The sequence below is a fragment of the Astatotilapia calliptera genome, chromosome 7 (assembly GCF_964374335.1).
Source record: "Astatotilapia calliptera chromosome 7, fAstCal68.1, whole genome shotgun sequence".
NCBI lineage: Eukaryota > Metazoa > Chordata > Actinopteri > Cichliformes > Cichlidae > Astatotilapia > Astatotilapia calliptera.
In genome coordinates, this window is record NC_137428.1 from 67619064 (window position 1) to 67646763 (window position 27700).

Consider the following 27700-nt stretch of genomic DNA (forward strand, 5'->3'; position numbering starts at 1 on the left):
AAGCCATTAGGAATATTCATATCTGCTTCAACGTGTTTATCTCCAAAACCAGAAAAGGTCCAAACAAATCAGTCAACAAACGAGACAGACCACACACACAACGCTGCACGTGTCCTCATTTAGCTCACCGCGCACACACACACTTCAACATAAGGTAAAACACACAGTTTAAAGCAAAAATGACCTATAGATGCACAATACCCTGCGTTTATTGTGAAATAACTTCTAGGACAGCAAGGTGATTTGTTCAGATTTCACTAGAGTTGCAGAAAGTAAAGCATCAATAGGTCCACAGTGTGACTCTTTCCGCTGCACCCTCAGGGGCTACTCTGACCTGCTATGGCTTTGGGAATGTTTCGGTGAGGAATCGTCCTTCGCTGTAAGAGCGAACACAACACAGGTTGGGATGTTAGGAGTCGGCTGCAATTGTCCGATTGTCCTACAAGAAGCGATCCAGGGCCGGACACACGAAAGACAATCAGACTACAAGGGGTTTAAAAAGTGAGTCATCCATAAAATATGGAGTTACATAAAATATGCGTATGGTAGCAATCATAAGACAAGCTGGCTTTTGAAATCTAAAATGTCTTAAACAATACACAATGAAAAAGTTTGACAACTCTTCCCTAAATCCTAATCTGAAGTTAGAGATCCACTGTCGCTGCGCTGAACGTGTGAGAGATGAGCTCTTTCGAAAAGTCCGATGTGAGCCAGGATCCTCAGTTTTCCCAGACAACTCAAAGCGTTACGGAAGCGCGGAGGGGGGAGAAAGAGGATTGCCACCCACTTGTAATCCAGTTACAACAGGAGCAAAATGCTGGCATACATTGTGTGCATCTGTGATTATGTTTGTGTCAATAGCAGGTGTGGGTGGGATACACAGAATAAGAGAGACAATTTGCAATAAGAGCTAATTTAGAGAGAAGATGAAAGCTGACTCGCAAGTGCTCTGAAAGAACATCGTTTGCATAAATTCAGGTTGTTTCTCTTGTTTGTTTTAGACTTAAGTAGCCTAAGAAATGTTGCTGGCACCAGTTCTGAGTAATTTAGTCTAGTTGTTCGTGTAAATCCCTTTTTTAAATACACACAAGGTTTTGGGGTCCGTTTTCCAAGCAAGGTTATAAATGCATATTCTCTGAATTAGACCCAGTATTACTTTAAATGCAAATATTGAGATTATTATGTTTTCAACTCATTTTGTTGGCCATATAAATACAAGCATATCCATACAATTTACAGGTAACTAAAAACATGTAACAGAGGATTAAACTATTAACAACATAGGCTGATAATTCTGCATTAAAACGAAACAAAACAACACTGAAAAAGCCGACTGGCGTAACTGGTTCTATGAGTATACTTGCTCAGTATCAACACTTGTTTAAATATCTCATGATTACTTGCTCACGCCCACGAATCCACTCATGCAAGCATTTTTGAAGTTAGGAAGGCAAATCTGAACTTTTACAACATAAAGCATGCATTGGAAGGCTCCATGTTTTTTTCTTTGCAAAGAATAAGTAATTATATGGAAGTAGGGTGATGTTGGTAGAACAGAGCTGGGTGTAAGATGCCTGTCCTGGTCCCCTGTGAACATTCAAACTATAGTTACACATAAAACAAACCCTTTTGTAGCCTGAATAGGTTCTCTAGTGATTTAGTACTTCACTTGGAAAAAAGTTGCAGAACTCGTGCAGGCAGACGGAAAAAACAGCAGTGATTTTAGTCCCTGATGTGTGAAGTTTCAAGAACCTTAATCTACATTTTTACTCCAACTAAAAGCATTTTTGTTGGTCTTTTCCTGTTTCCTAAGTAAGTGTCCTAAATCAGACAAAGGGAAGCTCCCTTTAAACCCCGTGAGGATATCACACAACAGTTTTCACAGGTTCAGTAGTATGGCTTTAATAATTCAATCCCATTTTATTTATACAGCACCAAATCTTTATATTGTAAGGTCGACCCTACAATAATACATACAGAGAAAAACCTATGACCTATGAGCCCCTGTGAGCAAACACTTCGGTGACAGTGGGAAGGAAAAACTCCCTTTTAACAGGAAGAAACCTCCGGCAGAACCAGGCTCAGGGAGGGGCGGGGCCATCTGCAGAGAGTACTATTAACACATAGTGAGTGAAGAAGAAACACCCAGTGCATCATGGGAATCCGCAGCAGCCTACACCTATTGCAGCATAACTAAGGGAGGATTCAGGGTCATGGGCTTCAGTAGTATGCCTTTAATAATGAGTTTGACCGCTCCTTAATTTAAAGTTTCCTAAACTTTAAACAACATTAACTGCTTACCACCCAGGGACAAAACTCCATAACGAGTTAGTCACAATTGGACATGGTGACCTTTTACCCCACTATCCCCCCACTGAAGGAAACCTCTGCTGTTTCGCAGCTAAATATCTTCACCAACTTTGAAGCTAACTTTGTTTCTCTGCCATTTTATGCAGCGCTTATGAGAGATTGTTTACTGAAAACAGCTGCCTGCTCTACTGAGACTAAAAGATTAGATTAGAATCCACATGAAACTCTCAAAGCATACGCTGAATTCATCTGTTTCCCCTTAAAGCTGAGACTGTTTTCCTGCTGAGCCTGTGTTGGTTTTACAGCGACGTAATGAATATCTAGGCTCTCTCCTCCCTTTGTAGAATGTGCACCACTGTCATTTAGGATATTCTTATAATTTCTGTTCTTATGACTGTTTTATTTGAAAAAAAAAAACATTGCTTTCATACATAGAAAGCATTTCATTTTACTTCAGTTTTCTGCCTTTTTTCTTCATCGCCTGCATTTAAACAGCCAATCGCTCTCTAGCAGAACACTTCCCATTTACTAGATTAGCTTCGTATTCCTGGCATTGAAGTTTCAGCCCTTCCTGCTTTTAATCCATTGAGTTCTACGTCTTTTTAGTTTAACCCTTACATACTCTTCATATTCTACACCCTCACAGTATGGTTCAACAATTCCTTCATAATACATCTCAACAAATTTTGAAGTACTGATCAATTCAGGATTAAAACTATCTGACATAAAAAAAAAGGATAATTATTCATTAATCAGTGTTTCACAAAATAGGGAAGTCGATATTTGAGGTAAAACATGTTTCTGCAGAAAACATCTGCTTTCACAAATTTAGATTTTGAGAGTGAAACTGCCAGGAGCATCCGAAGCTGCTGGGATTCATTATACAAACATTATTACAGCCATGAAACGCTGCCTTTAGTTCTGTATCATCCTCAGAACGATCATTCATAATTATAATGAGAATCTCCATATTAATTAACACTTGGAGCCTAAAACTTGATTACTGCAAATTAGTATATGTACTTAAAGTGACGGCAGGAAACAGGAGCATCACGGTGGTAGCACTGTTGCCTCACTGCAAGAAGGTCCTGAGTTCAATTCCACCATCAGGCTGCATGTACTCCCACGTTTGCTTCCTGCACAAGTCTGTGCACAATGTGCGAATGGTTTGTGTCTATGTGTTAGCCCTGTCCAGGGTGTACCTGCCTCTTGCCCTAAGACAAGCCTAAGATAGGCTCCAGCGATCCGGAAAGAGGATGGATGGAAACATGTGTGTCTGTATTTCCCACACTGGCATCTCAGGTGATTTTATAATTGTATAATCCACCAGAAGGTGACAATGCTAGCCACTAAATTAACAAAAGCAACAACAACAACAACAACAATAATAATAATAATATGCTGAGGAGCTATTTGAAGATAAAAATAAATAAATAAAGCAATACAGAAAAAAACAAGACAATTTAAAAACTGATAGAACCAGTAAAAACTGGCATGGAATTACGACACATAGGATCAGGAACAAGTGGAGCTTTAACTTAGCTTTAAAACCCTCCACACAGCATGCCTGCCTAATATCTTCAGGGAGGTTGTTCCACAAAAATGGGGCACGAAAGGAAAAAGCACGCTCCCTCATAGTATTTTTTCTCTATACAATTGTTGTGAAAACTCACCACATTTTAGACTAAATGGATGAACTTTAGTGAAATGTTCCTGCAGTCAGATCCAATCGGGTCAAATTTGCCTCACACTGGTTGTAAGGGTTAAAGTCGTTGTTGCATATTCTTCTGTGTTCAGATAATCTATGGACTGTCTTTGAGCAGGTGATGAAAAAAACATGCTAATATGCTCATGCCAGTGTTTATTCAGTCATCTTTTTTCATCCTTACATGGTAATTTGTTTACTTCCTTGAATAATCAAATAAACTACTCACCTGTATCAGAGCGATGCAGGCGTCATTCATATTCAGAGGTCTGAGCTGTTCAAAGACACATAATGAATCGAGGTAGGGGCGGCGGAAAGGCTGGAAGCTAAAATACTGTTTTCCTGATGAAAATGCCCAACAGTAAGAAGAAGATAGCGATGCATAATGAGACACAGATCAGAGTCAAATAACACAATATATGGTTCCCAGGTGATCTCATGGGTCTTTAAAGTATAATGATAAGGCTATGTGAGGAAAAGGGAAATGCATCCAATTTAAATATTTAAACTCTTGCAGGATGTGTGCACGTGGAGAGGAGAGGGTCACGCACCTCTGCTTTACTGGGTCGCTCGATAAACTGACCATTTTGCACTCCTGCGATACTCTGTTACGACTCTGACTTCAGCGTTTGCAACCATCACAGCCAATTTTAATTTCTCATGCACAACACACGAGCACAGTTTCAGTTTTGTGCACCGCAACTTAGATGGATGTATAGTAATACACTCGGCTGGCAATGACAGCATTTCACAGTAAACACTATTATGCACTTGTCTCATTCGTTTGTTTCCATCTTCTTCTTCCTGTCTGGACTCTGAGCTGGCACTAACTTTAGCTCACTGTCTTTATCTGTCTCTCTATCATTTTCTTCTTTCTCCTCTGCCAACGAGATCTTCTTCTGATTTGAGTCTAACTTACTGTGAGAATGGAGACGGCACAGAGCCAATGCTAATAGTCTGTTTCTATCTGAGAGCCGCTGAGTGTGTGTGCGAGCGACAGATATGAGAACATCAATCAAGGGAAGCAGTAGAACTAGAGGTTGTTCCGGCTTGCGTTTGGCTACGGCAACTGTACGCTTCATCCAAATCTGCGGTTTTGCAAAGCGAGAGGAGAAGGAAAGAAAAAGGGAAGGTGAGATAAGAAGAGGGATCAAGGATGGCGATAAGACGGGGACACGTGAGACCGAAACTGTGTGTAAGTGCATCAGGAAAACAAATTCTCGCCCTTCTGGATCGCTGGCTCTGTTGCTTCTGCAATGGTGATCTGGGACGAGTCAGACAACTATGGCTATAACCAAAGATCTCAATAAATTCCAATTCAGGTAAGAACTGTGACCCAGCACCACCAGTCTGGCCCCAACCTGTTGGGCTTCTGACACTACCCTGTTGTTGGACCTTCAAATCTTCAGAGACGGCACTAACACGGATTAACCTTCTGTGCTGGTGAGGCATTTAAGCAAAGTTTATACAGACATCACTGTGTATGACATCTGCAGACTTTCTGACCATTTGGGACAAAAACAGAGCAAAACAATAAAACAAATCTGTGAAAACCGGACTCTGCATTATGCATGGATATACTCTGCCTTGGCCTGAAGTATATGCATGGACTCCAGAGCTCTGTCACAGTTGCTTTATCTGTAAAACCACTAGAAATTTGCATTCCTCCTACAAGCTTTGTTGTATGTAGAGGCCGATTTATGTGAATACTGAATTTCTAACATTCTGATGGGAAAAAAAGTTCGTGTGTAGTTTTCAGTTCAGTTCATTTTTATTTCAAACATATACATTCACCAACATTTCATAACATCATTCCATGCAGCTGTTTTGCCTGGCCTTATATATTATTTGCACTGTTTTAAACTTCACCAGATCCTGGCTTGTGTCTTAATAGAGAGTGCATTTGTGTGAGCCCTATACCCCTCATGATTTATTAATCTAATAGCCCTTTTCTGCATTATGATTATAGTCTGAATATCACTTTTATATGCATTGCAGTTTAGTAACTAAATAACACCTAATCTTGTAGAATACGCTCACTTAGTGCTGTGGTAGTGGATATAACGCCTGGACGATGGATCAGCACAACAGGTATTTATGGTGGGACTCACCTAAATCCCTTTGTGTAAAGCATAAATCCAGTTTGAACACTGTGCTGAAGAGCTGCTTGAAGCTGCTTGAAGCTGTGAGGACAGTTGGGTGAAGGTTTGTCCTGCTTTCATTTGATTTCTCAGGTTACTTTAAAAATGTGGGTACAGGCCATTTAGTCACAAAGCATTACACATCGAGTGTTGAACTGACCTGATTTATTGTAAGTGAAACCAGAGTTCAACAAACATTTGCATTACTTTTAATGAGATATATTAAATTTCCTTTTAACATTTCTTTGAGACACAAGGACGGAGCGAGAGAGCGAGAGAGGGAATTTGGCTTTGGAGCCATGGTTCTCAAAACATGAGTGATTTCTTTGGGGTCGCCTACAGAGACCTCGGTCAGTCGCTGCGAGCTATTTCAACTCTAAACTGAGCTGAGCTGCCCAGTTTTGGCCAACTACTGCTCTAGGCCATGTGAACAAATTACCCATGTCACACCTGTTCATATTTCTGCTCTGTATCAGCACAGTGCAGCGGGTCCATGCAGAGGAAATGAATGTGGCAGGACCAGAGAAAAGCTGGCGTGTGTCGCATCAATCAAACAGATTCAGCTTTGTCTTTGCGTGTGTGAGCAAAGCAACTTGGTGTAAAAGGTGAGAAGGTGTTTCTTTTTAGGATGTGGTGAGAAGTTTCATTGGCAGTCGTGAGAAACCGTCTCGAGTGAAAACATAGAAAGCTACTGCATCGTGGAACATCTGTGAGTATCACCCATTTATTGTTGTGGATATTATTTTTACTTTTACACTAGCAAAAGCTACTGATCACCAGTGTTGGTCAAGTTACTTGAAAAAAGTAATCAGTAACTAATTACTGATTACTTCCCCAAAGAAGTAATCCCATTACTTTACTGATTACTTATTTTCAAAAGTAATTAATTACTTAGTTTTTAAAAACACGACTTACAACCTGAAGAGGTGATAAAGTGATAGATCTTTCAGCCCAATTCTACTTTTTCTGCATAATCCATCATATAAAATGTAATCAAATGGAAAAGTCTCTTTTTAAAACTTGTTTTATTAGTTTTAATCTTTTAACTTTATGCATCAAGCAAAAATGTAATTATATGCAACATTCTCTGAGTTGAATGAATTAGTTTAACATTTAAACCTATTTTCTGCACATTCCAGCACATAAAATAAAATATTTTTTGTGTTTACACTCAGTCTTTCAAATAGATGCAAGTAAAACACAGCAGAAAATAAATAAAGTCAAAGACTCAGCTGTCCTGTTGCTCTATTTTCACCTGTAAAGCAGGAGTTGGGCAGGCGGAGGTTTACCCTGGTGCAGGTGTGCTGCGGTCAGTGGAAGAATCCGCGAGTTTCTCTGTGAGTTTCCCATTACGTCGTAGCTACTCGGTGCTTGTTGGAAGTTTAGGGGTTTTTTTGCTGTAAAAAGAAGTTTTCTTCCCACGCACAGCGGACACTAATGTTTTTGTCACTTTTTATGGAATCAAACTCAAAGTAAGGTCAGTACTTCCACGCTTTAAACTCTGCACGCTCATACTCTCTCTGCACTCCATATATGATCCACTGTTGATCTGCACACAGCTGTTGTCACGAACGTCGCACTCGCTTACGTCACTGTCATGAGACATTCTCGCAAAAAAAATCACAGTTTTAGTAACGCAGTGTTCCTACGGGAAAGTAATGGTAATCTAATTACCGTTTTTGCAATAGTAATCCCTTACTTTACTTGTTACTTGAAAAAGTAATCGGATTACAGTAATGCGTTACTGCCCATCTCTGCCGATCACCACTGATAAATTAAACGTGTTCGATGGGACAACAACTTGATGAAAGCAGTTCAGCACAGATGGACAAAGAACAAAACAGATCTCATTGTTGAAGTAAACGGAGCCACTCTTCGTCTTTCATTACATGCTTTTTTGCTCTGCCTTTTCCCGGTGCGGCTGCAGATCCAGGAACACTGAATCCTGGCTTAAATCAGACCCAGCAAGTATGTGACTGAATATGAATACTCAGCCTACCTCTGACTTTCCCTTTGCAGAACCAGAAAAGCATCAAAGCTTTTTTTCCAGCCCGCTCACTGCCGTCTGCTGTGAGCCAGGTGAAGTCTCGAGGAGGCTCTGTGCCAGTTCCACTGAACAACTGCAGACGCTCCACAGAGTATACTGAACAAAGACCCACTGTGTCGATTTAACAGCAACAGCAGAGTGTGCGCAGAGAGATGGTGGCCTGAAACTCGAAGAATGAACAGTTTGCATTGTCATTATTAAGCAGGAACAGAGCAAAGTGCAAAACACAGCCCAAACCGGTGACGCGCACACGTGCGGCCGAACGTACGCATCGAGCAAGAAAATATTATTATCATAATAAGGTGCAAAATAGCAGCTCTTTGCATCAGTTGAAAAGCATAAACCTGTAATTACCAGGAAGAAAAGCAATTTACTCCTGCTTCACACTCTCTGCTTTCTCCTCTTGGCATCTTTTAGGATTGTTTTAATTATTTGCTGGCACACTGAGAGTATGAAAGCCTCTCCCTGCCCCTGATCCTGTTTCTCTCTTTTAACACTCGTTTACTTTACTCAGCTGCAAGAAATGAGAACCAAATTCCAAACAGCTGATTAACCTGTAATCAGTCCCTTCACATCCCAGGACGCAAGCAAGAGAGAGAGGAAAATGGAGGAGACTGCATGACTCAGCCCGTTTTGCTCAGCAGAGTGACATGAAAATGAAAAACCGGCAGCTTGCATCCTTGAAAGTTTTTCTTCAGCCTTAAATCAGCAGAGTAACGGGCTAACCTTACACTGTGGTTGATTTCATTCACTGTGAGCACGACACCGGTTCAGTTTCTTATTACTGAGATTCCCATCCCCTCATTTCGCACCACTTAGATATTTATTTAAGCTGCACACACTCAGACAATTAGACTAGTGGGGAGTACATTTCCAAGCATTTCTATGAGAGGTGCTTTCCTGTTGATTCGTCCTTCCTCTGAGACCCTTACTCCTTCCTCTCCGTGTTCCCGTGGGTGCTTTTAGTCACACCACATGAGAAAGGTTGGTTGTTGTATTGGTTTGCAGGTTAAACTGGGACAGAAATGTTGTCCATCTTAATTAAATTGTCATTTGGCATCAGTGTGTGAGTCTACACACTAACTATCATACTCACACCGACCTGCATATAGAAACATTTCTTCAACCATTTGAGAATTTACAGTAGCTAGGGGCTGTTTCCTAAAGAACACTGGTAGATATGCACTCACCTGCCACTTTATTAGGTACATCTTGTTAGTACTGAGTTTGCCTTGAGAACTGCCTTCATTTATTGGGGCATAAATTCAACAAGGTCAACATTTCTCAGAGGTTTTGGTCCATATTGACATGATGGTGTTACACAGTTGCTTCAGATTTGTTGACTCTACAGCCAAGATGCAAATTTACTGCTCTACCAATGCCAAATGTTTACTATCGATTGGACTGAGATCTGGTGACTGTGGAGACTGTTTGTGTGCAGTGAACTCAGCTCACATCATTTCAAACTGGTTTCTTGAACATGACAGTATGTGACAGCACGTCATCAGAACATGTGAACATGTGTGGTCATAAAGGGACTGACAGCAACACTCGGGTAGGCTGTGCTATTTAAAACAGTTGGTACTAAAGGGTCCAATGTGTAAAGCGAGAAGATTTCCCCCCACACCTGAACCAGCCTGAAGCACTGGTAAAAGGACGGATTCATGCTTTCATGTTGCTCAAATCCCGATCCTCCCATCGGAAAGTCACAGTGCCGAGCCTCATCAGCATCTTCCAGTCTTCTATTGTCCAGTTGGGGTTAGTCAAATGCAAGCTGCTTTTATAGCTGCGTTACGGTTGCCTTCCTATCAGCTTGAACCAGTCTGACTATTCTGTTCTTACATTTTCTCTTGCTGGATACGATGTGGTCGTGTGGGAAGATCCCAGACTAGCCTGTCTGGCACCAAAAGCCATGCCATGCTCAAAGGCACAAAAAACCTTTCATGGCCTTTATGCTCAGTTTGAACTTCAGCAGTTGGTCGTCCCGACCACGTCTACAAGTCGATATGGTTGTGTTGCATTATTTACATTATTAAGCATTCGACTGTAATGCCTGTTTGTTTTTACGAGATCCAAAGAAAGTGAAGACAAGGTGTTACGACTGCTGTCGTAATCTTGTCTCTTGTATGCAAATTTAAGCGTGCAGGTGCTTTTCCATCATAGGTGGATCCAGGAGACGGTTCCTGCGGATTGGCTACCTACCTGGAGACAACGTACTTGATGTTTTTGTTAGTTAGGGAGGTAAGCTTCTGTCATTTGGTTTAATTCTTTTTGTAGGTAAGTTTAGATAGGCTCCTTTTGTTTGTTGTTTTGGCATTAGGTCCACCCCGAAGTTATAGCCCACTCCTTCTTTTGTGTTAAATCATCTCATTGTACAGAATTCTTATCAAATTGTATGAACTGTGTGCTGCTTGGACTCGAGGAGGGATCACAATTATGTTATGGTCTGGCCACCCCTACACGAGCCATAATGTTAAAGCGAATTGGTAAATGTTGTCATTTTTATGCTTACCATCTCTACATTGTTTCTCTGTGTTGTCCCCTCCCCAGCCTCTCGAGGTTCTGGGGGGGCTGTCGTGTTTTATCACAAGCACATCCTTGTGAAGGTTTGTTTGATGCTTGATAAGCTTCCTGCCCTTTTTATGGCTTTACTGTGTTGTTTATGGTGAACCAATACAGGAATTGAACCTGTGGGGGAGATTACCCCTTTTATGACCAGGATGTTGTTGTGATCAGGAAGTCACGCGCACACACACACACACACACACACACACACACACACACACACACACACACACACACACACACACACACACACACACACACACACACAGCGCCTTGTCTTTGTAACCAAGGGGGGTTACGAGGGTACTTGCGTGAACCATTGTAAACTATTGTTTCTTGTGAACGTTTTTCAATGAAAGGCAGCGAGAGGAGGCCGTCGTCGGGGTCATTCGTGATGGGCCTCTCTTGCAAGTAAATCGATCGACCGCTGTTGCCTTGCTCTTTTTTGTCATTCATGGGAGTAAGTCTCGGGGTCAGCGGGGTCTAAGTTTAGACCCAACACATAACACAAGGTAACAAAGAACAAATGGGAACAGTATAAAACAATGTATTACATTTAAATATTTGTAATATATAGTATAAAAGAAAATGGATTATTGATCATTGATAGCTTCAAACATTTATGTGCATCAGAACATAAGGAAGAAAAACGGGGATTGTGTGACGTTTTTAAGAAAGCAGCAAATTTGTTTTCACAAGGTTAAAAAAATCATCTCTTGCTGCTCTACACTTATTTCTCTTGACCTCTTCTAACAGTGAACCCACACGCAAAACTCGATACGCTGTAGCGATGACTCAGTTACTGACCGCTAACTGTGCAGTCCTTTGAGGGCTGATTTTTTAATGTATTGAGACGAGGAGAAAGATTGGTTGGAGGCTAAATGCACTGTGTATTATGCGTATTATGACACATTTTGATTCAAACTGTTGGCTACATTGAACTTTGAGATGACTTTTAAAATCAACTAGTAAAAATTCATCAACAGCAAAATTGATTTGCTCTGTACTTTATTTCCCCCTCCGTCCCCATTGCCTCGTACTTTGTGCACTTTGGCACAACCAGAATATTTGATTTACCCGACATACAGGACTGCAAACATTTGCAATGTGGAAATGAGAGAGAGCTGCCCAAAATCACACGAAGTAAAAGAAGTTCTGCATGTAATGTGACACAACTCTTTATACAGACACAAAACTGAAAGAAAACTTTATCCCAGTGAACATCACATTGTTCCATTACTGTAAGCTGCAGAAGCGTTCTGAACCCAAAGACAGACAGATACTCAAGTGTCTGAAAATCAGACCAAACATCAGTCGAAGCAGGATTAAACAGCCAGATGTTATGATTACAGGTCAACAATCTGGCAGTTCATTGGAATTTCTTTGCCTTAAGTGATACAACCATATAAACCTGACAGAAATGTAGCATAGGTATTATTAAGCAGATTTATCTACTAGCTACACGTTTTATTTGTTGCTGTAATCTTTTTCTCAGGTCTTGCCTGTTTTCTTATTCCCATGTTGGTCATCCTGGTGCAGGCAGGGACAATGTCAGGCTGATCTGATCACGATCACTCCATCTGGGGTGGGGCGATCGTGGCTCAAGAGTTGGGAGTTCGCCTTCTAACCGGAAGGTTGCTGGTTTGAGCCCCGGCTCGGACAGTCTCGTCGTTGTGTCCTTGGGCAAGACACTTCACCTACCGCCTACTGGTGTTGGCCAGAAGGGCCGATGGCGTGATATGGCAGCCTCGCTTCTGTCAGTCTGCCCCAGGGCAGCTGTGGCTACAACTGTAGCTGCCTCCACCAGTGTGTGAATGTGTGGATGACTGGGTGTGTAAAGTGCTTTGGGGTCCCTAGGGGGGACTAGTAAAAGCGCTATACAAATACAGGCCATTTACCATTTATTTACCATCTGACCCCGATCAGGCCAGCCTTTTGTGGAATTAAAGAAATTATTTTACAGCTACAATATATCCTGCAGCATTAACATTGCATTAAGATGGTTATTAAACCTGCTGGCTTTACATTAACCTTTTATTACAGGGGCAGCCATAATCATTGTATACACACATTGCATTTTGTGCTTATTAAAGAGTTGAAGCTCAGTCAATTAATTAAAGGTCATAAGCTTCATTCGGCGCCATGTCTGGACGATCTATTGTGTAAGTGACTTAGAGCTATAGAAGGTTAAAACTGCATACACGCTTACAAAACACATATAGCACATATCATCTAGAAACAGGAGCAAAGGCCTGAAACTATTCAGCAACCTGTGTTTGAGTTTGCTTAGTAACAGGTGACAAGTCCCTGGGGACCTTCAGGGCCTGGATTCATCGCCATATTTGGACGAAGATGCTAGGGAGGGGAACTTCTGTGTCTGCATTTATCTCTTAAAACTGATCATTGTCGGTAAAAGATGCAAATAATGTTCTTGGAAAACGCGAGAAGGGGCGTCAAACCCTGACATTATAAAAGCAATTGCTTGTGTATTTTTGGGTGGAGATCTATGCTGATTGTGTGCAGTATTCATCTCCCCGCGCCTCCTCAATATCTTCGAGTTCGGGACACTTTCTAACATCCAGCGCCTCACACTGCTGTCACACTTGTAGTCAGTCTGTCCTTCAGCTGATCTGTCTCACTCTCCTCTCTTGCCTCGGTCCCTCAAAGTTAGACACCAGTTTTCATGCCTGACATTCCAGTATCCCATCCTCTTACTTTTAAGTCCCATCCCTTTTAACTCGTACAGGACCAGAGTGAGAAGCCAAAGCAGACAGGTAGCTGCTGAATAATGGATGATCCGACTGTTTGAAATTCTCCCTGTTTTCAAAAGCAAGAGGAAGAAAACATCTTAAATATTTTGGAGGAGATGGAGAAGTCGTAGCAGAGAGTCGGCCAAGTCTGCAGAACTCTGAACACTGGCTAAACTGGGACACGGGGTGCTACGTGACAACACATTCACAAACACATAAGACATGTTTATTTTTGCAGTCACAGCTATTAAAAGAGCAGACTTTCTATCCAACACTTATTTAATGACTTTCGTTCGAAAGCATCTCTATTCTTGTATGTATGTGTGAGCTGGTTAGCAACAGCTCAGCACAAACTCTACAGGCTAGTGCACAAAGTTTTGAAAACGTGGCCCTGAGTGCAGCTCAGCTTCTCTGCTTCCTGTCTCCTTCACCATCAAGCATCAATTACTTCAGTGTAAATAGTTATTCGACAACTGATGAGAGTCTTGTCACCAGAAATGAGACCTAATTAAATTCGCCAAACTTTCTTAATGACACTTCTGATTAGTTGCTCCCCTCTTCACAGCCTACCAGAATAACATCAGAGCAGCACGGCGAGTCAAATCTCAGAGAGGATTTGGAGGATGCAAACTTTCCCATTTAACTTATACCTTGAAGTGCAACATACTTCCTCAATGTCAAGAGCCCACACAACAAGCCGAGCACTTGTGGTTTATGAGGGATAAACTTTTGTCAAAAAAAGTCCAGCTTTTTCTGTCTCCAATCCTCACTGTCACTCTGTCTGATGTGCTTTTCCTTCTCAGCACTTTCATAAAACCATTCTGCTTAACTAAAGCTCTAAACCAGTCAAGAGGGCTAGAGTGCTCCATCTGCAGAAACATGAAACAAATCCGCCAGAGCCTAATGGTTTGGCCTAAATACTGAGCGGGATTAACGTGACTCGTATTTGCTGTAATTGTGTAAGTTACAGGGCCAAGTGAGAGTAGAGACCGCCACAGGTCAGTGTGTACATATGGCACGTGTGCTGCTCTGTTTTTGTCCTGAATACAGTAAAAACAAGACAGTTTTACCTTTAGCACAGTTTTAATTAATTCTGTTGGAAATTTCAGACAAAATTAGTCACATAAGTTGCATCATGTGATTCGTGCAAGAAACGTTTTCTCTTACATCATGAAGAGAAGACAGCTGTTGAGATCGTTAGCTGCTGCGAGGCCTTGAGGGGCCCATCGGAATCTGTGCTACTGTACTTCAAAGGGTTTGTGGTCAAAGTGTAACAGATTTCATTTATTCTTTGCTTAGCGGTTACGCCCACACGGGCAGATAATCTGTTGATGGATTTTCATTAAAACCTAGTAAGGGAAGATTTGTAATACATTGGATAATCTGAACCCCTTGATTAACCTTACAGAGCTGATAATAAGAAGCTCCACAGTTCAGCCCTCCCCCATCCTCGATACGTCTGTTCAGACAGAGTCTCGAACCTCTAACTGAAGCAATAATTGTCATCGTTTGAGTGATAAGGCCTATAAATCACACTTCATTAACGTTCATTAATGTGGAGGTAGCAGATCTCAGTTCAGTCATCCTGACCACGTGTGAAAGCGGCATTAAGTACTTTGTGGTAACAAATTACACACAGGCTGTCATTCAGACTCACAAAATGTCAGATTTGTGTTGCTGACCAGACTCCCTCAAGTCCTGCCTGGTCACAGAGAAACAGTGAGATTAGCAAAAAAACAAAAACAAGGATTTTCACCTTTATTTAAGTTTGTTGTGCTCACTGAGGAGAAATTTGGTTGATTTTTACTGCAACTCTGATCAATACCGCTCGAGTGTGTCGTTCTTCTTTCATACCAGAAATTAGGCAGTCATTAGCATTACCACTGAAATTTGATTTGGAAATGAGAGCAATCAAAGGCACATCATTTAAAGGAGAAATCTTTTGCTTTTACTTAATAGATGGCATTGGGATTGGACTACTTTGAGGACGTCTTGTTAAAGCAGAAATTCTGTGTACTCTAAAGTACTTCATACACGCGTACTTGGCTGTGTTGTTCCCAGTGAGCGTCTTGACGGTACATTACAAAAACATCTGGCATCATGTTTTAATTTTAGCATGTTTTTCTGAAGTATTGGTTCTTATCATTTTTATTACTCTTAAAAAACACTTTAAACCCACACAAGTGTGTGCAGGTCTCATTTTAAGAACTGGAAGATAAAAATGGAGAAGATGTCAATCAAAAATGTTTCCACACAGGACTGAGAGGGCGTCTGATCAGTTAAATAAGTGAAGCACCACAGGTTTATCGAAGGCCATCATTTCATAATCAGATGTTTCATATGTAGCACACAAAGTAACAAAATAGAAAAACTTACATCCTAAAAGATGTTTGATTTCTGCTCCCACAGTGGAACACACCAGTAAAATGATGAAGCTATCCACAGTGGGAAATAATTACTATCAAACCTCTTTATTGCACTGATTGCCTGACGTTTCAGAAGAACGTTTTCCTCAACACAAAGGATGAACCAGTGTTGGCTTAGCAAAGATCCTAATTTAAATTGTACCTTCATATTTGTTTAGTTTATTTAATATTTCCCGTCCCTCCTTCATCACTTTTGATAGACAGGGAGCACAGCAGCAGTTTTGAAAATGCACTAACCCCATCCATCACAGTTTGGCCCCTTCTCAAATCCTTACTCTGCTCCGACTAACACATGCAGCACTGTTGCCTTCACCCTGCACATCTTCACGAGCTCCTCTCATTGGCCCTTGGTATTCTTTTTCTTTATGTTGCTATCACTTGGTATATTTATAGAAAAGCTCAAAGAAAAGCACATGTTATGGTAAAAATGCATCTCTAACTGCATTTTTCCTCTTAAAGGTACAGTGCAAACCCCTAACCAATAATTCTATCTACAGTGGTCACTGTAGGACAAGCATCTCAGCCCACCGTCTGTAGTGCAGGCTGTCAGGTCCCTGTTTACATCAGCCGTGTGAAAGAAGTCCGGTACATGTTGAAGAGTCAGTGAAGCTCACTTCTGTCTGTTGACAGTAATAATAAGGTGAGTTGTTGAGGATATCCTGAGCTCCTCTGCAGGTAAGCGCTGCGTTTTTTGCAGCTGTTACCCAGAATTAGAGAAACTTTCTTTAAATTGGACTGAACATTAACAGCCTCAAGCACTCAGCGAATAAACTCTCATATAAAGTGAGAATGTACGCTGTTTACCTGAGAGAAAGTGTCATTTTTAGGCTAACATTAGCTAACAAAATGTTAGCTTATAACCAGCTATTGTTATTGTCTAGTTAGCTTGATGTCAGCTGTCCAAGAGGGGACAGACATCCAGAAATATAGATTTTTAATGGATTAATTCCAGGTTTATGAGGATTCATGACCTTCAATGTTATCAAAGTGCCACATAGATGGATAGAATAAATGCAGCGTGGTGTTCAGGCATGCATGTGTGCACTGGGCACTGAGTGCTACAGATTCTGACCAGCGAATCAGACGAATTGTGTTCCACGTCAAATGCATTTGACCTACTCAACCCAGGGTGGCACACACACTGGACATACACATAAACACACACACACCTGCACTGTTATGCAGACGCACACAGGGAAGGAGAGAAGAAGCCAAAGAAAGCTCCTGCTTTTTATAATGCCGTTTTATTCTATGCACACCGTTCTGCTCCCACCTCTCCAAATGTCTGTCTTTCACTATGTCCTCAACCTGTCTGCAGGTCACAGTTACGACAACTCAAAGTCAGTGTTACTGCCAAAATGTCAAGAGGGTGAGATGACAATAAACAGAGGGTCCATAAAAATGAATATAAAACGCATGCTGAAAATCAGATGAGCAAAGTGGGATAAAGTTAGAAGATGAAAGATTTATTACATAAAAGATTCAAAGAACATGTAAAAAAAAACAAAGAAAAACTGTGAAAAAATAAAAGATCACCAAAAGCTTTTAAATGATCAACATACTATAGCTTATAAGGGACCTATTATAGTGATTTCAGTAATATTATACAGTTATATTCAATTAGAAGATTCACCGGCCCACCGTGTCCCCATTTATCTTAATATCTTGTATCCTAAGATGTAAATAGGCAGAGATATATAGATAAGAAAATATAAGGAAAAGTGCAATATTTCACAGCAGTAGGTGTCGTGATCCTGGGCCATGTTGGCCCAGCATTCTTAGTTTTCTTGTATTTTGTTCTTCATTTAGGTTCCTGGGTTGTTAAGTTGATTTCCCCTCGTGACTTTTACCCCCTGTGTGCCCCTCTGTGGATCTGTGAGCCCTCGTCTCCCCTCCTTGTGTTTCATTCAATGTTTTCCCCAGCCCGTTATATCCGTGCTCTCTCTCCTCCTGTCTGCACCTCTGTGTACTTCCTGTTTTACTTTGACAGTCTCTCGTCAGTATGCGTCATGTTGTGTCACTCCTGCCTGTCTCGTTACGATTATCTGTGTCAGCTGTGTTCCCCGTGTGCTCCCACTGCCCTCGTTAACCCTCTGTGCATTTAGGTCCGCGTCTCCTTCATGACTGTGTGTGAGTCTCCCTGTGTTTCCTGGTGAGCGTTATATTTAGTTTTCTATAACTTGTGAGCTGTTTTTCCAGCAATAGAGCTGTGCTTTTTGAGTTTATCCCCCGTGAGTTTGCGTTTGGGTCCAATTCCTGCCTGCCACACAAAACAGACGTTCTCTATCCTGAGTCAAACAGGAAGTAGCCCAGCTGTGCTGTAGTTTAATGAGAACATGCTGGAGAATCTCAAGGCTTGCGTCAACACATTTTTCTCTTGGAGGAACAGATAATGTGGTAACCAGGTTACCGAAGACCAACAGCTGCAGACACGATGCAGTCGAAATGTAACGTGAAATGACAAAAATACCAGTAAAGCTGCTGAATATTGTTTTAATGCTGAGACCACCCTAACTCTGACACAGTTTGATATATTTAGTCAGTCCCAGGCTTTATGCTTAACTCTGTTATCACATTACTTTAGCTTCCCACGTATACCTGTGATGGACTCAGACAGGGACTCGAGTCTGATGGTCTGGATGCTCCACAGTGAGGTTTGGATGGCTTTCCCGTGATCCCCAAACTTTACATGTCGGGCCATCGCCAACATTTTGATCTGTCTAATAATGTTGTTTGTCACCAAATACTGCCAAGCTCACGGTCTGTCAGCCTCAAACAGATCATTATCCTTGTTAAAGAGCACTGTGCTGCACAGATGGGTGCTTTGACTTTGACAAGTATTTGTCTTGGATTCCAGCTTTTGTTGTTTTCTTTCTACATTTTACTTCAACTTTTGTTTCTTTTGCTATGAAGAGTTTATTTTAAAGCTTACACAGCGTCTATTTAAAGAGTAAAGAGATGTACAGAGAAAACAAACAAACTTCATATTCCTTGTAAAAACCCACCAATGACCTCCCTGGTACTTCTAAAGCTGTCATTTGGGGCTAGTTTGTATTATCCAATATTTCTAATATTTATAGGATCATAGAGGTGGCGTGTGATGTCAGGCAAGCAGCTATCAAAGCTTTATTGGTAGAGGTCCTGACTCTATCACGCTATCCAATAATAAATCCATGTTTTGTAGCATTTAACACGGCCACAGCGAATACGTTTTACTGCACATAAAGCAGTATCAATAATTTGGGCAGTAAAGTCATGATCTGATGAGTTTTATTGCCCTCGGTCTATAATAGCCCCATGTGTTTACTTATATATGACATGCAGCTGCAAAGGTGCAGAAACACGAGTCGAAATTAGGCCTGAAAGGCAATAAATGCAGCGATGACTTTTTATCTTGTAAAATGTAAGTACAGAGCAAACTATGGGACTCCCTCTGGCAGCAAGAGGAATAATTTTTATTGTGGCACACGGTGCAACTAATAGCCTTGCAGTTATGATGATGGTGATATTTGAGGGCTTCTTCGGTAACAGAGTTAAAGTTAATGAGCTGTCTGATTCTGGGACTTTTCACTTGACTGGGGAGAACAGTTTGGCCTGTGCCAATAAAGTGCACATTATCCGGGCAGTATATCTGTTTACGCAGACAAATAAAACGAACTAACCGGGAACGCTGGGAAGATCGGACGTATTTGGCGATACAAAGATGGGATCGCGACGGCTCAGGCAGACGGGTGAGGACTGACGGAGTGAGATGTCAAAGCAGCTGGAAGGTGATGATCTACGGGCTGAAACTGCGAGTTACTATTTCCCTGCCAGATCACCTCGCTTGCATCATTTATTCTACCCAAGATGATCCACAGTTTGCAGCTGTGTCTCTTTTTGACTTTGTTGCACTTTTACCACAAAAGTATGTCTAAAAACTGCTTACCTAATACTCTGTTTCTCTAATATATCCGGATCTGTAGCATTAAGTGATGCCACAAAGCTTCCCACAGGGATGTTTTCCATCCTGGTGACTATTAGGGGGTCTGGGAAGAACACAGGGCCCTCGTTGATGTCCTCGACTCTGACGTGGACGGTGGCTGTGGAGCTCGGGCCATATCCAACATCGGGAACCAGAGGATCCTCGTTCTCCACTTTGATGAGCAGGCTGAGGAATTCAGACGCCTCATAGTTCAGTGGCTAAGAGGAGACAACGATTAGAAATGTAAGACTTATATTATTATATTATCTACGAGAATATATGAACGTATCCAAATGTTTCTTACAGAGTGCTTTACCTTGACAACCGACAGCATCCCCTCATTGTTGTCCGGGTTGGTCTGAATCTCAAAGCTCTGCGTCGGGTCTCCACTGATTATAGAGTACATGGCTCTCCACGCTGCTGTGGCCGGATCGTCTCTGTCATCTACCGTCAGGTTGACCACAACGCCCGTTGAGCCCTCATACACGTGAGCTTCAAACTGTGAGGGGAGACAGAAACAAGTGGAGATTACTGAGAGGCCGGCCGAGGAGACCCGAATCTAGAAAATATAACAGAACAAATCAGCGCGATTCCAGAGACGAAGGCGTAGATTCATGTAACTGTAAAGGCTTCAAAGACTGAATGTGAAATGAATTTCAGAGGCAGCGCTATTGCATACTGAGCCAACAGGTACAAATTTACTTTAGGTGGACTACATTAGGGCAAATTAACATCCTCGAGTTGATACAGTTTCTAATTTGAGTAAAAAAAGCGCTTATTCCATATTTGCACACAAGGAAATCATAAAAAAGATGTTTCTGCAGAGTTTTACATTTTGCATTCCTGCACAGTCCAGTAGACAAATTTATATTGCATGATGTTAAAGGTTGGACTGCAGGCAGCAGTATGGAGCACATGCATCTCAGTTTACTTTCCTGTGTGCAAAATGTGTGGTACCTCGCTGCTTGCAGAACTATGTTTACATTACTCTGTATGAATCTATATTGCCCGTGCAACACTAAAATCAATTTGTCTACGCAGTTATATATTTGAAAAAATGGCAGAACAGAAAAGAAGAGCATGTGATTAAGAGTTAATAGAACAGATGAGGAGATTCTACGCGGTCACGTCGGGGACACAAATGCATGCACAGCACACGCAACACAATAAACACCATTTATGTCTCCAGAGCCGATTCCCCACAGCGCATCTCATTTATTTTTGCGGTGTCAGTCACTCCCTGCCTCACGGCTCAATGTTGGCAGCAGGCCTCAATCAGATTCTTATTGATGCTGCCAGGAGGGCTTCCTGCTAAAGACTGCATTGTGATCAGGGTTACCCTTGAAGAAGTGCTGGGCAGGCAGGCAGTTCTGCCAGTGTGCGTGCGTGCGTGCGTGTGTGTGCGTGTGCGCGTGTGCGTGTGTGCGTGTGCGTGTGCGTGTGTGTGCGTGTGCGTGCGTGCGTGTGCGTGCGTATGTGTGTGTGTGTGTGCGTGTGCGTGCGTGTGTGTGTGCGTGCGTGCGTGTGTGTGTGCGTGCGTGCGTGCGTGCGTGTGTCGGGATCATTATTGTGTCAGAGCTCACACTGTAATCTTTCAGACACAGAACACTCTGTTTAAGGATAGTTCTGGTCCAGCCTAGATTACTGTGTCTCTTGTCAGCCCGTGGTATTGTTGTTTCACAGATTACCCTCTTACTGCCTTATACTGCAGGGCTCCGTGCATTTATCTGAAGAGAGACCAACATTGATTTTTTCTCTTTCCTTTCTTTTCTCCCTTTTTATTCATCCAAAGCCTGTTTAAAAAAAACACTGTGAAGCATTCACAGTCATTTAGGGCACACAGAAGCGAAACACAGTGTTCTTAAGAATGTGAATTCTCACACGTGTACTCTTGGTCCTTTTGTCCCGCGAGCCAACAGCTGCTACAAAGGCAAATAGGAGAGAGTTGTCGGCATAAAAGGCCCGATTCTCACTCGTAAACAAGCGAGGGATGGTGGAATTTAAATTGCTTTAGCTTTACTGGGAAATCCTGAGGCGGTGTAAGCAGTTTCACAAAATCTTGACCTGAAATACACAAGGCACCGTGATCAGAAACAACTGCTTGTTATTCGCGTGGCCGTCATCCACGTCTAGACTTAGGACGGCAGAGACACACTCGGAAGCTCACACACCGACAATAGCCAGTCAGACGGGGTTTAATCATGTGAGGCAGTCATGCGGTTTGGAGAAACGTTATTCTGTGTGATGTGGACACTGAGCCGCGGCCTTACCACTGAAAAAAGTCCAGTTCCTACTGGAGCACAAAACAACCAAGAGTATAAGGAAATGACTAACTACTGGGCAGAACACCTGGCCTCAACTAACTTAAACACACTGAGAAAGATCAGGGGGCGCAATGACAACAGCAGTCAGAGTGCATCGCAGTCAAGTTTGTTTTTATCTGTAGCATCTGAGACTCCCACACCCACACACAGATCCAATTAGAGCAGCGGCTCTGAGAACAAAAGACGACCTGGACACACATGCACGCCGAGACTTAATAAGCAACACGCAGGAAAACACACACCTTCAAACATGCAGATAGAGGCAAAGATAGACAACCAGTCAGTGTTGGCAGTGACCATAAATCAGAGCCCTTCACTTCAGACATTTAAGAGTCCAAGAAAAAAAGAAGCTGCCATTGATTTTCTGCTTCCCATCTCTTTTTATGTCTGACTTTCCAATAATCTGGCCCATGAATCTTCTAGGTAATGCCATGCTGTCAGAAGATAATTGGGTGATAGTCATTTGAGGCACAACAGCATAAGAAGAAAAAATAAACAAATTGATATCGTCAAGTTTCAGCTGACAGTTTCAGCGCCGTCATCCTGATGACTGCGATGCCAGCTTTTGTTTACATCCGTCGTTATTTTCCTTTTAAAGTACAATTATCTCTGTACTGGTGTCTTTGGTCTTGTATGACAGAGTAAACTTTGCAAACAGAAGAAGCACGTATTGTGACTGCTCTTGGTTTGCCTGATGGCTGAATTAAGTAGGGCCTGTACTTTATTTGAACTATTTGCAGAGCAAACTGAACGTCCCATAGATCGTGGCGTTTAAGCGGAACATTGTACCTCAGGATGCTAAAAAGGAGAAAAAAAGATGCACCTTGTCAAAATGCTGTGAACATTTGTTTAACACGTTGTTTTACGGTCAAATATCTGCAAAACTAAACACTGTTCATCATTAAATTAATGTTTTTCTTTCAACTTCATTTCAAGAGCACGTCTAACCTCGTGCAGCAAACATCTCCAAGCCAAAGCCAAACAGCTGGTTGATTTATGGAACCACAAAACCTTCATCTCAGCATTGTCAACAACATTCATTCCACCTCTTCTCCAACAGATGGATGTGCAAGAGAAACCCTAACTTCTGGCAAAACGCCTGAGACAGAGATGTGAAGCCTTGGAAAAGTATGCACATCTGTCAGCTTTACCAAGTAACATTAAATGCGCTCTGCCTCATTAACACCAGTACAGAGAAAGCCTCCTTTTTCTTATACTGCCTTTAATTTGTCTTTCATTGGCAGCTGGCAGTTTTTGCCTGTTTCAAACCAGTAACCCTGCCCTCGTGCAGATCTATGGTGCTAACACATCAGGACCAAAAACAGTAGAACTATGTAAACATGTGTCTGCACTAGGGCTGCCACGATTACGTCGACTATCAAAATCGTCGATGACTGATTTAATAGTCGACGCGTCGTTTGAAGCTTTGTAAGATCCCAAAAGACGCAGGAATAAGTAGCAGGATTTAAGAGTGTAATAACGGACTGAAACAGAAGATGGCAGCACTGCATGTACAAGGATGCCAGCTGCCGTTAAACCCCGAAGAAGAAGAAACTGTGTCCCAGAATTCATAGCGCGGCCCAGCGCAGTTTCCAACAATGGCGGCAGCTAGTTAGTTTTAATGTTACTCTTATTATTCTTTCTGGGTCACAAAATAAACGTTTAACATATTTTCAGGCGAGAATGTAGCTGTGTAAACCTCAAATATCGGCTCAGTTTATCAGGACACCGCATATTTTCAAAAGCGCTCCGACGTTTTCGGAGACGTCTGTTACCCACTAGCTCGATAGCTAGCCGGGGGCTAGGCTCACTAGCGCCGTGAGAACACCGGACTCCCCGCAAATCGTTTTCAAACCCACCGCCACCTTTCGCTACTCAGGTTAAACATGATATATGAGTCACTTAGAGAACTTAAAATGTTATTGTTTGGCTGTTTTCAGTATTTTATTTGTTCCTGAGTAAATCGGCTGAGTTTATTAAACTCCACCAAAACAATCTGCACATTTAATTAAAATTTAATAAACTATCATCTTGTCTTTATTTTTAGTTAGCACAGACCTTAAACACTTAAAGCTGTAAGCTAATGATAGTTATATAAGAGCAGATGCTGCTGGTGCAATAAGCTGTCGTTTTACATCCAATGGATGATGATCTGATTAGTCGACTAATCGCAAAAATAATCGGTGACTAGTCGACTATCAAAATAATCGTTTGTGGCAGCCCTAGTCTGCACTGAGTGCAATACTGTAAACCATTACCTATATCAATATTATTGATCCATCTTTGCTGTCCTCTAACAGAGAAATACAAGAAGAAATGTGCGCGATTCCACTTACATCACCACGGACTGCCATTTGGCTTTTTCTACCTTTAAAACCCGGAGAGCAGCCAAATGGCTTTTAGCTAAGCTTTAGCTTCAGCCAAGTGGAAGCTAAATTGGCTAGTCATTCATATGTATATTAGGTTGTTAGCTGGGAATTCTGGAGGGAGGGGAGTGGGGGTGTGTGGATGAGGGGGTGGGGGAGCTGCTAAAAGCTGTGAACTTCCTTTTGTGTTCGTCTTGATGCATTCTCAATCATCCAGGGAAATAAATCTCCAAAAGTCACCAACTTGGAGTGTTTCAGTTTGCCGTCTTAGGGAGAAATCAACACACATGGGTGTATGTCCTTTGTTGCTGAGATTTATTGATAAAAACAGTACAAAAAACCAACCATTTGTACACATATTTACAAATAATAATAAAAAGTGAGTGAGTACATTTCAACATTATACCAGTGGTCTGATTGATGCCACAATGGAGCAAATCGAGCAAAGACTGATAAGTTCGCTGCAATTTCCAGTGTGTGGGGATCATTGGTCACCAACTGCATCACGTGCTACAACCCTGGTCTACATATCACCGTTGATGAACAGCTTTTCCCATCAAAGACTCGGTGCTGTTTCCTGCAGTATATTGCAAGTAAACCTGACAAGTTTGGGATCAAGTTTTGGGTGGCTTGCGACCTAAAATCCAAGTACATTTGCAATGTTTTCCCATATCTTGGCAAGGACCCCAATCGTCCCACTGGGGAGAGACTTTCTGAAAATGTAGTAATGAGGCTGATGGAACCATTCCTAGACAAGGGCAGAAATGTTACCACGGACAATTTTTTCACATCGCTTTCACTTGCGCAAAAACTTCTTAGACTGAAAACCACCATCCTCGGCACAGTCAACAAGATTCGCAGGGAAATTCCTCAATCCACTAGTGGATTGGCTAGTCATTCATATGTAAATGTGGTGGAGCTTGCAAGAGAGTTGGCTCACTCTCATGTAGCTGAGAAGAAGGCAAGAAAAGAACAGTTGCTTTGGACACAACCCTCCACACCTAGTCCTGGAAAAAGAGCCATGTGTCAGGTCAAACACAAATGCAAGAACAATCATGCCACTGTGCGATGTGTTCACTGCTACAGATACACATGTGGTAAATGCAGACTACAGATACCATGGCAGTGCCAGGATTGTGAGTGATTGCTGAAAATGTTGAAATGTACTCACTCACTTTTTATTATTATTTGTAAATATGTGTACAAATGGTTGGTTTTTTGTACTGTTTTTATCAATAAATCTCAGCAACAAAGGACCTACACCCATGTGTGTTGATTTCTCCCTAAGATGGCAAACTGAAACACTCCAAGTTGGTGACTTTTGGAGATTTATTTCCCTGGATGATTGAGAATGCATCAAGATGAAACACAAAAGGAAGTTCACAGCTTTTAGCAGCTCCCCCACCCCCTCATCCACACACCCCCACTCCCCTCCCTCCAGAATTCCCAGCTAACAACCTAATATACATATGAATGACTGGCCAATTTAGCTTCCACTTGGCTGAAGCTAAAGCCTAGCTAAAAGCCTACCAGCCATTTGGCTGGTGGTGGGTTTTAAAGGTAGAAAGGTAGAAGCCTTAACCATATATTTAAGACTGCAGCATGTACAATCACACACAAACAGACATGACTGAAGATCAGCTTACATTGTTCCTGGATGTCTGTCACAAAGTGTTATGAATACAGATGGCAGTTGTGGCTACACTGACAGGCAGCTGAGCAGCTGTTCGTTTGTCCTAATGGAAAGTACTTTGTGACACGTCCCTGCTGCCCCAAAGATTTTCTCTGACATGCAGCACACATAACAGCAGCCCATCACATTAAATCTCTCAAGACGAGACTATTTTGCCTCTGAGAAGCATTTGCTTCATTGCCACGACACGGAAGGGAGACACTGCGACACAGCCGTTTGATGTTTGCCTTTTTGATAAGTTAGTTAGTGGGTTTTTCTTTTTACTGGACAGTTTCTTAGACCATCTGAAAGAAAAATATATGACTCAGAGAAATCCAAAAATCATGAACATTTTCAGGACTTTTCAGTTGATTAAGGATGAAGCCATCTCATTACTTTCGCCCCTTGGTGGCTCTATAAAACATAGAGGTTAGAAAGAAACCTCAGTTAGACAAGAATCACACATATTTTGCTTTTCCTTTATCAGCTTTTGAAAGCAGCTTAGCTCTCAGCAGAACGAGGTGTAGACATTGCAAATATTTGCAACAAGCTACCATTGTGCATGTGATTGCTCATCTTCTCACACAATCCCACACCCAGGCATGGAATACTTTTCCGTCTAGCCTCTCCACTTGCTTTTTACACTGCTCACAGCTTTAATCCTGCATACAGTAAGTGTGCCTGGGGAGTTAATGAGCTTACCTGTGTCTTTATTAAATTTCTACAGCTTGTGTGCAGGCTGCTTCCAGAGATAGATTTTTGATGAATCTGACATTTAGCAAAGCAGCTTTTTAGATTCTCTATTTGTCAATTAAGCTAGTTAACGAAAATATTCCAGGATACAGGCAGGCATTAAAAACCCATATGCCTCAGAAGCAAGGTCAGCCATTCAAGTGTAGCAACTGATGTATGATTGAGCGCCGGCTCGTCCATCTGGAATGGCCCGAAGACTGAGAAGTTTTTAACTTTCTGACAACAATCTGACAGTTCCAACTTTGTGCTGCAGTTCACTTGTGTGCTCTCCTGTAAAACCTCCATAGTTCAATTTAGCACTTTGCAGCTAAATCAGTTTCTAGAGTCCCTGTGCAATTGAGATAAAAAAAAACTGCTTTAATAAAGTAACGCCTGGCTTTTTCTTCAGTGGGAAAGAGTACAATTTGCTTTTATTCCCAGGTCAAATGACTCTGCACTAGTCTTTATCAGCCCAGCCTCTGATTGGCTGTGATGGAAACAGGACATCACTGTCGACATGCTCATTTTCAGCTTAGTCAGGACGCAACAAGATGATTATCAGAGAACAACACAGATGTTTTACATGAGTTTGCAGATAATTTTTTTTAATTGGTATTTTGCAAAATTACAAAATATGCTAAAGAGAAGCTTATTGTTTATTTGGTCTCTGCATAATAGCCTATAGCTTTTCCAGCCAG

General features: G+C 41.8%; 1 protein-coding gene across 1 annotated transcript in view; it reads right to left on the reverse strand.

Annotated features, from left to right (window-relative positions):
- The window catches only part of cdh13 (cadherin 13, H-cadherin (heart)), a 389881-nt gene that overhangs the window by 43213 nt on the left and 318968 nt on the right, over positions 1-27700 (reverse strand). Inside the window, exons 10-11 of the mRNA XM_080303968.1 lie at positions 20225-20407; positions 19873-20126 (exon numbers count right to left, since the gene is read on the reverse strand). Coding sequence (XP_080160094.1) covers positions 19873-20126; positions 20225-20407 — 437 coding nt within the window. The remainder of the gene's footprint in view (positions 1-19872; positions 20127-20224; positions 20408-27700) is intronic.